Here is a 13,801-nt window from a genome sequence, read left to right as displayed (position 1 = left end):
TCCTCAGTTTACAGTAGGGAACCTTTTTAAACAGTCCAACTTTTATCTATTACTGTACAGTACTTATAGTCTAATTACAAATTCAGACTCAGATTTTTCTTGTACTGTACAATATTTTGATTAATTGTATAATTTTTTAATTTAACTTTTGTTGTTGGTCAGTCATTTAACTTATGCCAGCTTTTTGTGACCTCAGGGACTTTAGTACACCAGTACACCAGACCCATCTGTCACAGCTGCTCCTTTAAGTTCTTGCAAATTCTTATTTGTTAATTCAGTACAGTCCATCCATCTTAGCCTCTGTCAGCCTCTTCTTCTTTTGCCTCTGATCTTTCCCAGCATTAGTATATTCTCTAGTGAGTCCACTCTGCATTATGTTGCCACAGGTTTTTAGTTTTAGTTTTACTACCAGACCTGCCAGTGTACACTCTAAATTTATTTCCTTAAGTATTGGCAGACTTTATCTTCTAGTTTTCCACTGCATTCCGAAATGTTTTCTTCAACATTACAGATCAAAATCCTGAGTTTTACAGTGCAACACTTACTTACAGTTTACACATATATTATTGCTGGGAAAACGTTATGTTTGAGTATGCACAACTTTATTGAAAACGTAACATCTTTGTTAACATCTTCACGAAATTTGGCATAACTCATTAAAAAAAACAAAAAAAAAAAAAACAAGGGCACTCATCAGCTTGAGCTCAGGAAAATAAAATCTGTCACTGCCTCCATTTCTTCCCCATCTATTTTTAATGAATTGATGGGACATTTTTTTTACATTGTGCAGCAAACCACCTCTTGTGCTTTCTGCTTTCACCTTCATTTAACCCAGAATTTTACATGATCTAGTCAGCGTATAAATTGAATACATAGGGTGGGTAATATACAGCCTTGCCACACCCCTTTGCTGATGTTGAGTGATTCAATTATTCTGTATTCAGTTCTGATTGTTGCTCTGTATATATCATATTGATTTCTTAAAAAGCAAATAAGGACACCTACAAATTAAGTAAATGAACTTGCCACAGATTGTTACAGCCCACACATTCAAAGGCTTTATAGTATTCCATAAGGGAGAAATGCTTTCCATAAACTTCCTTGATTTCTCTACTACCCAGCAGCTATCAATTTAAAACCTGGTACCACTACCCCTTTTAAAGTCATCTTGTACACATGACAGTTTTCAGGCCATACATTGCTAGAGGTTACCTTGTAGAATCTTAAACATTACCTAGCTTGCATGCAAAACAGGTGCAGTTGTTTCATAATTTGATAATTCTTTAGTGTTGCCTTTATTGGAATTGGAATACAAACTGACTTTAGCAATCCAATGGTCTGGGTTGTGTTTTCCAAATCTGATGAAAAATTCCAAGTGATTATGTAGTAGCTTAATTTTGCAGGATTCTGAACAATCCATATAGAATTGCATCCTTTCCTGCAACCTTTTTGTTAGCAAAGCTTGTAAGAATGTATTTAATTTTTTCTGCATCTTTTTCTGCACCATACCTGTTGACCAATGAGCCTCTCATGTGGTACCTCAGCCAATTTATTCTCTGCTGGTGAGTAACATCGTCATGCTGCCAGGTCTGCAACATATATGGGGGGCATCATCCAGGCAGACAGTTGAGCTTTCACTGGCATCCCAGCAGTCTTCCTGTTGCGGTGATGAGCAGACCAACATCACAGCAGAGACTGCCAGTTCCCCTCACGTGTCCACACATATGCGCTTCTTCACATGTGGGACAGGATCAGCCATCACTGGCCTGGCAGCCACAGTGCATGCCCCTCTCCACACTAGTGCCTTGTTTCAGTACCCTGCAACCTGCGTCCCTCAGGGCAAAAGTGTCTGGCAGAGCATGCTATGACCCTTGTCCTATTCCAGGATAGGTACCACCCATCCTCCCTGACACCACTTTGAGTCACCTGAGCCTGTGATCGAACCTGGTTCACCTGAACAGTAGCCAGGGTTTAAGGTCTATTCAACTTCACTCTCCACATTGCCTTACTTTAGGTCAGAGAACATGCCATCATTTGTATCAATGATGTTAGGATCCTTCTTGTGCTTCTGCAAGGCCCCTCCAATGTTTGTCTTTTATCATGCTCATTTTTACCTGGAAGTTTGCTTTGACATTACCAGTCTTCTTGAGATCCCTCACCTTTCCCATCCTATTACGTTTTTTAATTTCTTTGTAGATCATTAAAATATGCCTCCTTATGCCTTCTTGCCTTATGTCTTCTTTTGTCTGAAGTTATCTATAAACAGTCTTACCTCTATCCAGTATTGTGTAATTTATTTAGGATAAATATAGACAGACCTCTTATTAATCAGGGCAGCCAAGGTGGTGCAGCGGTTAGCGTTGCTGCCTCACAGCAAAAGGTTCTCTGGTTCGATTCTCAGCTGGGGTGCCTTCTGTGCGGAGTCTGCGTGTGTTTCCTCTGGGTGCTCCAGTTTCCTCAAACATCCCAAAGACATGCAGTAGGTGTATTGGACACTCTAAATTGGCCCTAGGTGTGCGTGTGTGTCTTCTGTGGAAGGTTGGGTGCCGGGCTGGCAACTCAACACTGTAAAACTCCACTGCCAATCATGAGCGGACAGATGATCCGCTGTGGCGACCCCTAACCAGGAAAAGCTGAAAGAAGAAGAAGAAGAAGATAGACCTCTTTATTTATTAGTAGTATATAATACTTTATTTGCTTAAATTATTATGAATATGAATTTCATATTTCATTTACTTTATTATTTCCCCCTTTTGATCATTACACAGTTGCTGCTGGAAGAACTGTATGGTCCAGTATTTTTTCCAAAATCTGCATTTTAGGTAGAACATGTTTTTAATTACATTTTAAAGAGAACTTATAAGAACATTTTGAAAATGTTTATGTAGTGAAGAAATTGTATAAGGATACTGGCTTGAGCATTCGGGGAAAAATAAGATAATTATATTTATGGTAGAACAGCTGGTAAAATGGCCATTGCTTGTGACATGAATGCAAGAAATTTGATTTGGTTTTCCTGTTTTGGATATTGTCTTATGTATTTATTATAAATGTTATGTTTCATGTTTATAGGTTGGCAGTGGAACTGAAAATGGACCAGGTCAAGTGGATATTTTTTCCTTAAACAGAACAACTCCTCGAATCATCAAGACTTTGCAAGTCAGTTCCCGGGTACTTTGCATGGAGTATATTTCAGAAACCATCAAAGGCTTTGGTGAAGATTGTGACCAAAGTCCACTTGGTCCTGCCATCTGCTTAGGGCTGCAGGATGGAAGGTAAGAGAAACTGTTTAAAAAAAGAAAAAAAAAAAGAAGCCAATTCCACGTATTTTTATCACAGTCATCTACTTAACTGCTTCTTTAACAGTATTTGATTACAGAAGTTTTCATCTTGAACATTCCATCTAGATTATTATGGGGTATAAGATTGTACAAAGTAATACAGAGAGAGAGAAAAACACATAGTGAGTACATGAGACTGCATATCAGTCTATAAATACTTACATACTAATCTGTACACATATCCATTACTTAGAAATAACATGTGAAGTCAGCTGTTTAATTATTTAAATACTTAATAGTTCATTTTCAGTCAAGGTCCTAGTAGAAAACGTCAAAGACAAATTTTACAGCTGCAAAGAATATAGTAAGCATAAATAATACAGAAAGTTGTAATGCATCTGATTTAAATTGTCTAACAGGAGAAGACACATTTGTGGCACATTCATCGACTCTAGCGCATACGTAGAGTAATGCTATGTTTTGGATGTGGCTGGCTCTGTAGTACAGAGGCATCGACTCTAGCGCATACATAGAGTAATGCCATGTTTTGCATATGGCTGGCTCTGTAATACAGATGCATTGACTCTAGCGCATATGTAGAGTAATGCCATATTTTGCATTTGGCTGGCTCTGTAGTACAGATGCATTGACTCTAGCGCATACATAGAGTAATGCCATGTTTTGCATTTGGCTGGGTCTGTAGTACAGAGGCACCGACTCTAGCGCATACATAGAGTAATGTCATGTTTTGCATTTGGCTGGCTCTGTAGTACAGAAGCATCAACTCTAGTGCATACGTAGAGTAATGCCATGCTTTGAATTTGGCTGGCTCTGTGGTACAGAGGGTAGAACCTGAGTGCAACTCTGGCAGCTAGGGTATGAGTCACTTAATGAGATTGGCATGTGAGGATTTGGATAGGTGATAGGAAATGTGGTCATTTACCAACTCACCTGTCTCAAAGAAGGTGAGGAATCTTAAGCACAGGATGTGATACTGGGGTGTATAAATTTTAAGCTTATAAGTTTGTGGTGCATGCACTGATAGATGTTCTTGGCCTGAATGGACATTTATCATTGCATGTCAGTTGTGGAGGCATGGACTGGGTAGAGGATATTACAAACAAATCCCTGTGGCCGGGAGTATCACACTGCACTTTGACACCTCACTATCCTGTCAGATAAAAAAAATAAAATAAAAACATGTCAGATTCGATCCTGGTGGTCAGTACTGACTGTTGGCATGGGAGAATGAAGGGAAGTAGTAGTGGAAGCAGAGGGCCTGTTGTATAGGGCCACATAATTGTATATGTAAACACTATATTTGGCAACCATGTTTTGATGCTTAAAAGTAATAAGATTAACTAAGTGGCTGTCTGTGAATGTCTGACAGATTTTGTAATAAATGCTACATCTACAGAAGTGTGTTTGTGCCATTGTGAGAAATGTTCCAGTTTAGTAATCAGATTTCTAATAGCGTGTCATGTTAGCCCTAAGTAGTTCATTCAACATGTCTGTATTTAGGTAAAGTGATATGTATAGTTCATGCAGCACACAGAAATGGGTTGTGGGAGAAGGACAAGCACAGAGTGAGTGCAGAAGCTGTCAGAAGAGATAAAGTGGACAGTAGGACCCATGAAGGGACCCAGGTGGACAGTAGTCTCTCCTTTGATAATCACATTGCCACAGTAGTCAGGATATCCTTCTACATGGCACACCTCATCACAAAAAGGTTCTCATCCAGGAAAAAAGAGGTCATCGTTCCCCTCTACTCGACACTCATTAGACCCATTATAGTGTACATCACCCCTTTTGGAATGTACCTCACAAGACATCTGCAGCAGCTGGAAAGGCCACAGAAGTACCTCACAAAGAGAATTACTGGCCTCAAACAGATGCCCTACACTGATCATTTAAAAAAACTCCAGCTTTACTCTGTAGCATATTACCTATTCCAAGGTGATCTCTGCCTAACATATAAAGCTATGTCAAGCCCAGAGCTGTTGGACATGTGAAACCTAAAGAAATCCCAATCCCTCCGAGCTACACACTCTAGGGACCTAAACCTTGTCTCCACAATAAACAGGACTTGCTGGAGGGATAGATTCCTGTCCCAGAGACTTCCCATACTCTGGAACAGGCTACCAATCTATGTCAAACAAAGTTCCTCATTAACACTTTTCAAGAAAAATCTTGATGAGTGGATGGGAAATAGGAAATACACCCCGGGGGTCACTTCTGTGGCTTTGCTCGACAGGGGCACAGGAAAATAACTTTCTTGGGTTGGCGCAAGCCAGGGAACTTTGTTGGCTAGGCTTACTTAGGCCCTTGGGACAATAGCCTAGTACCTACCTATGAACCTACCTAAGTGTACTTCTGAGTTTGTGAGGAAGAAGAGCAGAGGAAGGGTATTTCCAAATGTTTGAAGAAAATCTAATTAATGAAAAGTGAAAACAAGGAGAAGAATGAGTAAACACAGCCAGTCTAAAACTGTCGGAGAATAGCAAAGTGAGGGACTAGAGAATGTGCATGGTTGTTAGGCACAGGGGTGACTACAGGGTTTAAATTTGTGAGGGACTAAGGAATGTGCATGGTTGTTAAGTGCAGGTGTGACTACAGGGTTTAAATGTGTGATGGACTAAGGAATGTGCATGGTTGTTGCTAGGTGCAGGGGTGAGTACAGGGTTTAAATGTGTGAGGGACTAAGGAATGTGCATGGTTGTTGCTAGGTGCAGGGGTGACTACAGGGTTTAAATGTGTGAGGGACTAAGGAATGTGCATGGTTGTTAGGTGCAGGGGTGACTACAGGGTTTAAATGTGTGAGGGACTAAGGAATGTGCATGGTTGTTGTTAGGTGCAGGGGTGACTACAGGGTTTAAATGTGTGAGGGACTAAGGAATGTGCATGGTTGTTGCTAGGTGCAGGGGTGACTACAGGGTTTAAATGTGTGAGGGACTAAGGAATGTGCATGGTTGTTGCTAGGTGCAGGGGTGACTACAGGGTTTAAATGTGTGAGGGACTAAGGAATGTGCATGGTTGTTGTTAGGTGCAGGGGTGACTACAGGGTTTAAATGTGTGAGGGACTAAGGAATGTGCATGGTTGTTGTTAGGTGCAGGGGTGACTACAGGGTTTAAATGTGTGAGGGACTAAGGAATGTGCATGGTTGTTGTTAGGTGCAGGGGTGACTACAGGGTTTAAATGTGTGAGGGACTAAGGAATGTGCATGGTTGTTGCTAGGTGCAGGGGTGAGTACAGGGTTTAAATGTGTGAGGGACTAAGGAATGTGCATGGTTGTTGCTAGGTGCAGGGGTGAGTACAGGGTTTAAATGTGTGAGGGACTAAGGAATGTGCATGGTTGTTGCTAGGTGCAGGGGTGACTACAGGGTTTAAATGTGTGAGGGACTAAGGAATGTGCATGGTTGTTGCTAGGTGTAGGGGTGAGTACTGTGTTTAAATATATAGATTGTGTAAGTTACTTCACCTAATTTGTCAATATATTCAGGGAAATCTTAGGGATAGAAGATGGAATGGAGAAGAATCAGTTTAAACCAAGGTAAGTGAACTTTATGCGGCTCTTCATAAAGATTCACAACACTAACACACTGCACTAAATAACAGTGTTCAGTGTGATGTGGCCAGGAATGAATGATGGCCACTAGAGCACAGCTTTGCCAGAAACAGGCTACACAGTACATGATTGTGGCTGCATTAATGGCAGCCATTATGCTTGGACAGTGGCTGCACTGTGGGTGCTCTCATAACTAGAGTGAGCAACACAAGAAGGTTGCATGCCAGATGCCATGCATGTTTGCACTCACAAAAAAGTTCCTCATAACTACAAAAGAGACACTATGAGCAGGTCATATCAGGCCACCATATCAAAGTGCCCACTCAGTTAGTCATATAAATGGATAAAAACTTAGCAGGAGTAAAGCCAGAAATGGGGCAAGACCAATCAGCTACAAATGTGTGAACGCTGGCAAACACAGGGCATTGTTTTCACAGTACTGAAGCCTGTTATTATGGAAAACAGCCTTATGCAAGGCCACTCCATGCAATGGATATTATCTATATATATTCTTAGTTTGCAAACCTCTGTTAGCAAAGCATCACATTGTGGCCACTGAGAAGATATGTAAAGATTCTTTTCTATGAGCATACACTTTATAATTTTACCCAGTGATAGGTGCACAGCCTGTTCTTTAGTTTCATCTGTGTGTGTGTGTTGCATAAGGAATGCTGTCTAGATTATATCTTAAAAATCACTGTCATTTTAAGGCAATCATATTTTCACTTTAATGTCTAGAATGTGTCAATGTGTAAGTTTTTAAATATGCTGTAGAAACTGTAACTTACCTGGTCTTCTCCAATGGGTAGGTTTGTCATGCATCTCTACCTCTCCAAGAAAGTATAGGCGGTGCAATTAGTAAAGTTTTCCCTTACTTGCAGAAACTACAAAAAAGATCAAAGAAGTAAGGTTATATAATAACCAACTGATTCAAGCAGCTTGTTGTATTAAATCACAAAACAGACATTAAGGGTCAGTATTATTTCTGTATGTGGATCTTCGTCTCTTAAGAGGGAGGTCATTCCTTACATAAACATTTTTGCACCTATGAAAAGCAAAATGGACTTGAGCGTGCTACAGAATTCCAGGATTTGGCTTGTCCTGTCAAGTTACTTTCACCTTGCATAAAAACATAGCTTCATTATGACTTGTTATCTCTCTTTTTAATCAGGGAGAGCTTCTTATACTGGAAGCACAAGTAAACTGTATGACTGATTTTAGCCACCCAAGCTTCATTTCCTGCTGAACATATGACTGTTATTACTTCCTCTAGGGCCCTGTCTTCACTTCCTGTTAAAGGACTGTCACCTCTTCCTCTTTGACATTTTCATTTCCTGTTGAGCACAGGGCTGTGATTACTTCATCTGTGGCATTTTCATCATTTCCTTTTGAACTTAGAGCTGTCCCGCCTTCATCAAAGTCCTCTTCTTCATTTTCCATGGAAAGCATGGCTTTCGCTCCTTTTTCTATGGCCTGTTCTTCATTTCCTATTGAACACAGGGCTTTCACTGCTTCTTCTATGGGCTCTTCTTCATTTTGCATTGAACATAAGTCTTTCAGCACTTCCTTTCGGGCCTCCTCCTCATTTCCTGTTGAACATAGGGTTATCACTACTTCTGAGACATCTTCTTTCAGCTGTACTTTTATACGTAGTACTCAGAGCAACATGCACTTTGCCCTTTATCCTCAGTGGAGAAATGATTTCTGACTGTCATGATATATATTTTTTTCAGGTCTTTTGAAGTAATTATGTAATGTGACTTACTTCGACAAACATTTATTGTACGCTGGAACATAAACCTAGCTTTTGATGTTGTCCTGTAAACTTCTTGTGAACATATGGCTACATATGATTTTACATAATCATTAAGAAAATAGTTTTTCTGTTTGATTACAGGCTTTTAAGGTGGGATTCTGAAATGCATCCTTGAACATAACTTTCCTTTTATAGTATTTCATGGCAGCATTTTTTTAAACTATCCTATGTTCTCCTCAATTCTTTTTTGAACTTCTCTGTAAATATATCTGGTTTTAGCAAACAATGAACCCTTTACTGGTCACTCTCAAATTTGCACTGAAAGAGACAATTGAGTAGATCATTTTATTTTGATATCACTGTTACATTTTTTTTCAGAAATATGAATGCTTTGTTTTTTATACACATTAATTCTTAAGGTTATAATTAAGTGAGATGAAAAAAAAGAAGTGCTACCATCAATGATACCATCGTAAGAGTTTGATTATATTGCTAGTAGTACTGAAAAATAAATTCAGACTGGGAGTTCATACAGCATTGTCTGTTATGTGGAGCCATTGTTAGTGAAGGAGAAGAGTTTGATTACCTCACTTGATGTGCTGTCAGTGTTTTGACTCTGTTTATTATTTCTGAGGTTCTTTTTGCTCCTGCCCTCATAACCAACAAGCCTCCACTTCCAGTTGCTGTATTATTCCATTATTTACCATTGGGGCAAGACCATCACAGCCCATTCATTCCTGCCAGAGTGAGGGTCGAGCAGTCGAGAGTGGTACCATCATTCATTGAGGTTGGGGGGGGGGGGCGGTGCTTAGAATTTCTAACCCTGCAATGCATTCCAGTAAACCTCTTGATGTTTGGGCATGCAGTGGGCATCATCAATGCTATGTCACTCACTTTTGTGTTATAATTCTGTAACAGTACCCTGTCCTCTTGAATCCAGTGCTGCTGTGTATTCTCTGGTCTTAACCAGGGACTCTACCAGAGGACTAAGTACCCTGGACATGCAACCCCCACCATCTTCCTTAAAAAAGGATAAGCTGACTAAACTGTATCACACCTTATTTCCCCCAAACCACTCCAGTAGGTGACTGAGCCATTAATCAAACATGGGTCGACTGAGTGATTGGGCTTTATCCCTCTTTGTCAGCAGAATTTGCTGAGTGCTTTGATTCTGTTAATCCTGCCAGTGCCTTTTGATTCAGTCCTGCTGAAAAGGATTTCTTTCAGTAATCCTTTTGTTGCCTTCTTTCTACTAATTATAATCAGATTCATTATTTTTAGTAACTCAACTATGAGCCCTCAAATTCTTCTAATACTCTTAAGGCTCTTTTGGTAGTTTTCCCATTGCTTTTTGAGTGCAAACTGAATGAGGCTGTGTTTGGTTGAGTTAAATTTGTATAGCAGAGCTCTTTTCCTTAGGAAATCATTGCCAGAATATGGTCTCTAGTGTGTGGCAACAAATACTTATTTATTTTGGGAGATTTCTCATGTTTGTGAGACAAGTGAAGTTAGTATATGTTTGTTCAGGGGTGTTGGAAACCTGACCCAGTGCAAACACTAAAAAATAGGAACAAAGGTCCTTAAAAAGTAGGAACATCCAGCTAAAAATCTGGACATCTGATTAGCACAAAATGTGAAGAGAAAATAGAATATAACTCTTATCTTCCAATAGGAACATGGGATACTACTCAGAAACATATTCTTAAAAAACTGACAGTGACAAAAATGATGGAAAAATATAAGCACATTATCAGAGTATGTGAAATCTATAGACTTTAATGAGATGTATTGCAAAATTTTGCCACACAAGGTCATTTATTTTTGCTTAAAAAGGGACATGTAAAATGAGTTATTTCTTAATTTTAATTATTGTTGGTCATGCAGTGTGGTTTTCTATGTACTTGACAGCTTAAAAAAACACATATGATGAGAGGGATTCAGAAAAAGTATAAATCATGCCAGAAAATAGGGATATACCAAAAGCAGGGTCAGTTGATAGGTCTGGTAGGTGCAGGGGTGCTTCCTCCCTGAAAAAAAAAATACTTTTATGTTTTTCTTTATGTTGAATTCCTGAGTAATTAAGCTCATTGAGTTGGTTCCTTGTGGAGATGCAGCTCAGTCATTAATTATTTTGAAAGCTGTTGTGGGTCCTTTACTGCTTATATCAGTCCTTAGAAGCTGTTAACTTGGCTGTGGCTCCCCACAATTTTATAATCTTGCTAAAGACCTTCATGTCACAGTTCTTTGTTATATAGTTACATTCCTAACCACCTTTAATTCTGTTTTGTGCCCTCTGACTGATAAGCTTTCGTTTTTAGCACTATTGTGGATTTAATGACTCCATCAAACCATGGGATACCCATTGACCCTTAATTTTATTGATGGCTCCTTAAACATTAGGCCTGTTCTGGTCGCCAAGATTGTAAAGCCAGGCTTATACATGAGGCAGCCTTTCTTGCTACTAATGTATTTTATATCCTGCATTGTGATTGTGCTTTTTGTTTGCTTTCTGTGGACTGAACGGCCTTATCAGACAAAGTGTTGTTGAATACAATTACTGTCTCAAATGCACATTGATGTTTTTCACTGTTACAACGTGGAATAGATTGGTTCTGCAGATTAGGTCTGAATAGACCAGGAGAGTGTGTTCTGAAATTCAGCCCCAGACTAGGTTTCAGTTCTCTGTTCATATTTTTTTCAAAGCAACCCATGAAGAAGAAGACCTGTGTTTTTCACATATTATTACGCTGTGGTAGCGTTGTCGCCTCATAGCAAGACATTGTCTCATTCGATTCTCAGCTAGAGCGTCTTCTGTGTGGAGGCATACGTGAATGGGGCGTGCCTTCGTTGAAGGTTGTGCGTCAGGGCTGGTAACCCGGTACGTAAAAATCCACTACCAATCATTAGTGGACCGGAGTTCTGCTGTGGCGACCCCTAACCGGGAAAATCCGAAAGACACAAACATTACATGCATGTCCTCTGCCAAGCCATTTTTCTGAAAGGATAGTTTTGAGGAGATTTCTAATTTGAGAGAATCTTGGTTTCTTCAATTCATTCATTCATTCATTCATTCATTCATTCATTCATTGTAAGGCCTTTTTTCAGCTTTTGCTGACTGAATTTTGAGAATGTCATCCTAGAAGATGTAGAAGTTGAGTGAAACTAGTAATTCTCCATTGTCACTAAAGATATTGACCATTTAGCTGTACGTCCTTACTCTGTACTAAATCTCTGTTTTAGTTATGCAATGGTCTCTTTGTGCCTTGTTTAATTACATTTTTTGCAAACTGCTTTTTTCAGCCTTTCTTTACATTATTTGATCTGAATTTCTACAGTTTGCATTTAGTGTTTTCTACAAACTGCTTTTAGTGGTCCTTCTTATATGGGCTATTGTAACGGTTGGTTGTATGCCTCTTTTACACTACAATTTTTTTATTTATTTTTTTGCATTTATTAACTGGGACAACCTGTTTCTACTGGAGTGCTAGGGAGAAAAGACCCAGATTACAAAGATAAGACAGCTTGTTTATTTTTTGTTTGTTTTTTAATTTTTTGTAGCATAATACTTTGACCACAGAAATAATTATAAATTGCATAGTATCACAAGAAAAAAATAAAAAATTTGAACAAATTAATAATGAAAAGCACAATATAATAAAGTAGAGTTAATGACAATGATTGATAACATTGTTCATATGTAAGTGCTAGGCTAGCTGCCCATGCAGGCAATTTTGTGCCTTGTCAATTTTCCTTCAAAGGTGAGACTGAAAAGTACAGTTGTGTACACTTACCATAAATGTAGATGTTCAAGTGTATTCACTGTTGCAGTCATTACATTTGGGCAATCTGCTGGCCGGTTGCCCTCAGTCAGCCTGATTAACAAAGTCTTGGGTCCTGCATCAGTTGCTGTCCCTTCTTCCATGATGTCAGATTGTCAGGGGTATAAAACATACATCCGACACCATTATATCAGTTTTTCTTGCCCCAGATGTCAGGTGCCCCCCTAATGGGGAACAAATAGAATTAAAAAACACAAAAATATACCTCCAACCAAAAGCAAATACACCAAAAAGGCTTTTAAGCATAGTAAAAGAAAGTAGCGGTATAGCCAGAGAAAAGTAGGGGGCTGGAGGGAAGGTAACCAAGACTGCAACAGTGAATACACTCGAACATCTACATTTATGGTAAGTGCACACAACTGTACTATGTTCTTCGTGTTTCACTGTTGCAGTCATTACATTTGGGTAGATTCCCAAAGCTATGGTTGGGAGGAGGAGTTTATACAGCATTAGGGCCAGCTATAAGGTCCTGCGAGACAGCAGTGGCAAAGCCAGCTCTGGATTTAGAGAAAATTGGAAAATGATAATGGTTGATGAAAGTATGTACAGAACTCCAGATAGCAGGTTCTAGAATATCCCTGGTAGGAACACCTTTGAGAAAGGCTGCAGAAGTAGATGTAGCCATGGTGGAGTGAGATCTGATCCCCTGGGGGATAGGTATTCCATGGTGCTTATAGCAGAAATGAATGCAATGGCTTATCCATTTAGAAATGGTTTGTTTTGAAATAGCCTTCCCCTCTGCCCCTGCAGCAAATGCTACCAGCAATTGTTCAGATTTTCTTTGAGATTTAGTCCTGTCCAAGTAGAATCTAAGTTGTGTGTGCACATCCAAGGAATGCAGAATCCGTTCCCCTTTGTTCTGTGGATTGGGAAAGAAGGTTGGCAAATGAATGGACTGATTAAGAGCCACACTGGAAACCACCTTCTGCATGAAGGATGGATTGATCCTTAGAGATACCCTGTCTGCATGAAAAATGATGAAAGGCTCCACTGCCATAAGGGCCTGTAATTCAGATATCCTTCTAGCTGAAGTGATTGCTAAAAGGAAGGCTGTTTTACAAGAAAGAAATTTTAAGTCTGCAGTAGCAGCTGGCTCGAAAGGAGGTAGACTGAGCTTCTCCAAAACAAAGTTAAGGTCCCAGGCAGGGGTAGAAGCTCTCCTGGGTGGTCTCAAGTTCTTTGAGATACTGCTTGAGCAGGGGATGAGAGAAGAGGGGTGGTTCTGTGTTATAGTGAGCTGAAATAGCTGAAGTGTGGATTTTAATAGATTAAAAAGACAGGGCCTTGTGAAGCATCTCAGTTAAGTATTGCAAAATCTGCGTTAAATTGGGTGCTGCTGTGCTTATCCCTAAAGACTGG

The 13,801-nt window shown here is 39.6% G+C and overlaps 1 protein-coding gene across 6 annotated transcripts in view; it reads left to right on the top strand.

The window, feature by feature from the left end:
• The window catches only part of ARHGEF10L (Rho guanine nucleotide exchange factor 10 like), a 3,087,848-nt gene that overhangs the window by 2,648,205 nt on the left and 425,842 nt on the right, over nt 1-13,801 (top strand). For all 6 annotated transcript variants that reach the window (XM_044061816.1, XM_044061815.1, XM_044061819.1 and 3 more), the window contains one exon: nt 3,073-3,275. In XM_044061816.1, coding sequence (XP_043917751.1) covers nt 3,073-3,275 — 203 coding nt within the window. The remainder of the gene's footprint in view (nt 1-3,072; nt 3,276-13,801) is intronic.

This window comes from Protopterus annectens, chromosome 2.part0, assembly GCF_019279795.1.
Source record: "Protopterus annectens isolate FY-2018-M chromosome 2.part0, PAN1.0, whole genome shotgun sequence".
NCBI lineage: Eukaryota > Metazoa > Chordata > Ceratodontiformes > Protopteridae > Protopterus > Protopterus annectens.
This window is presented reverse-complemented; position numbering and strand designations above follow the sequence as displayed.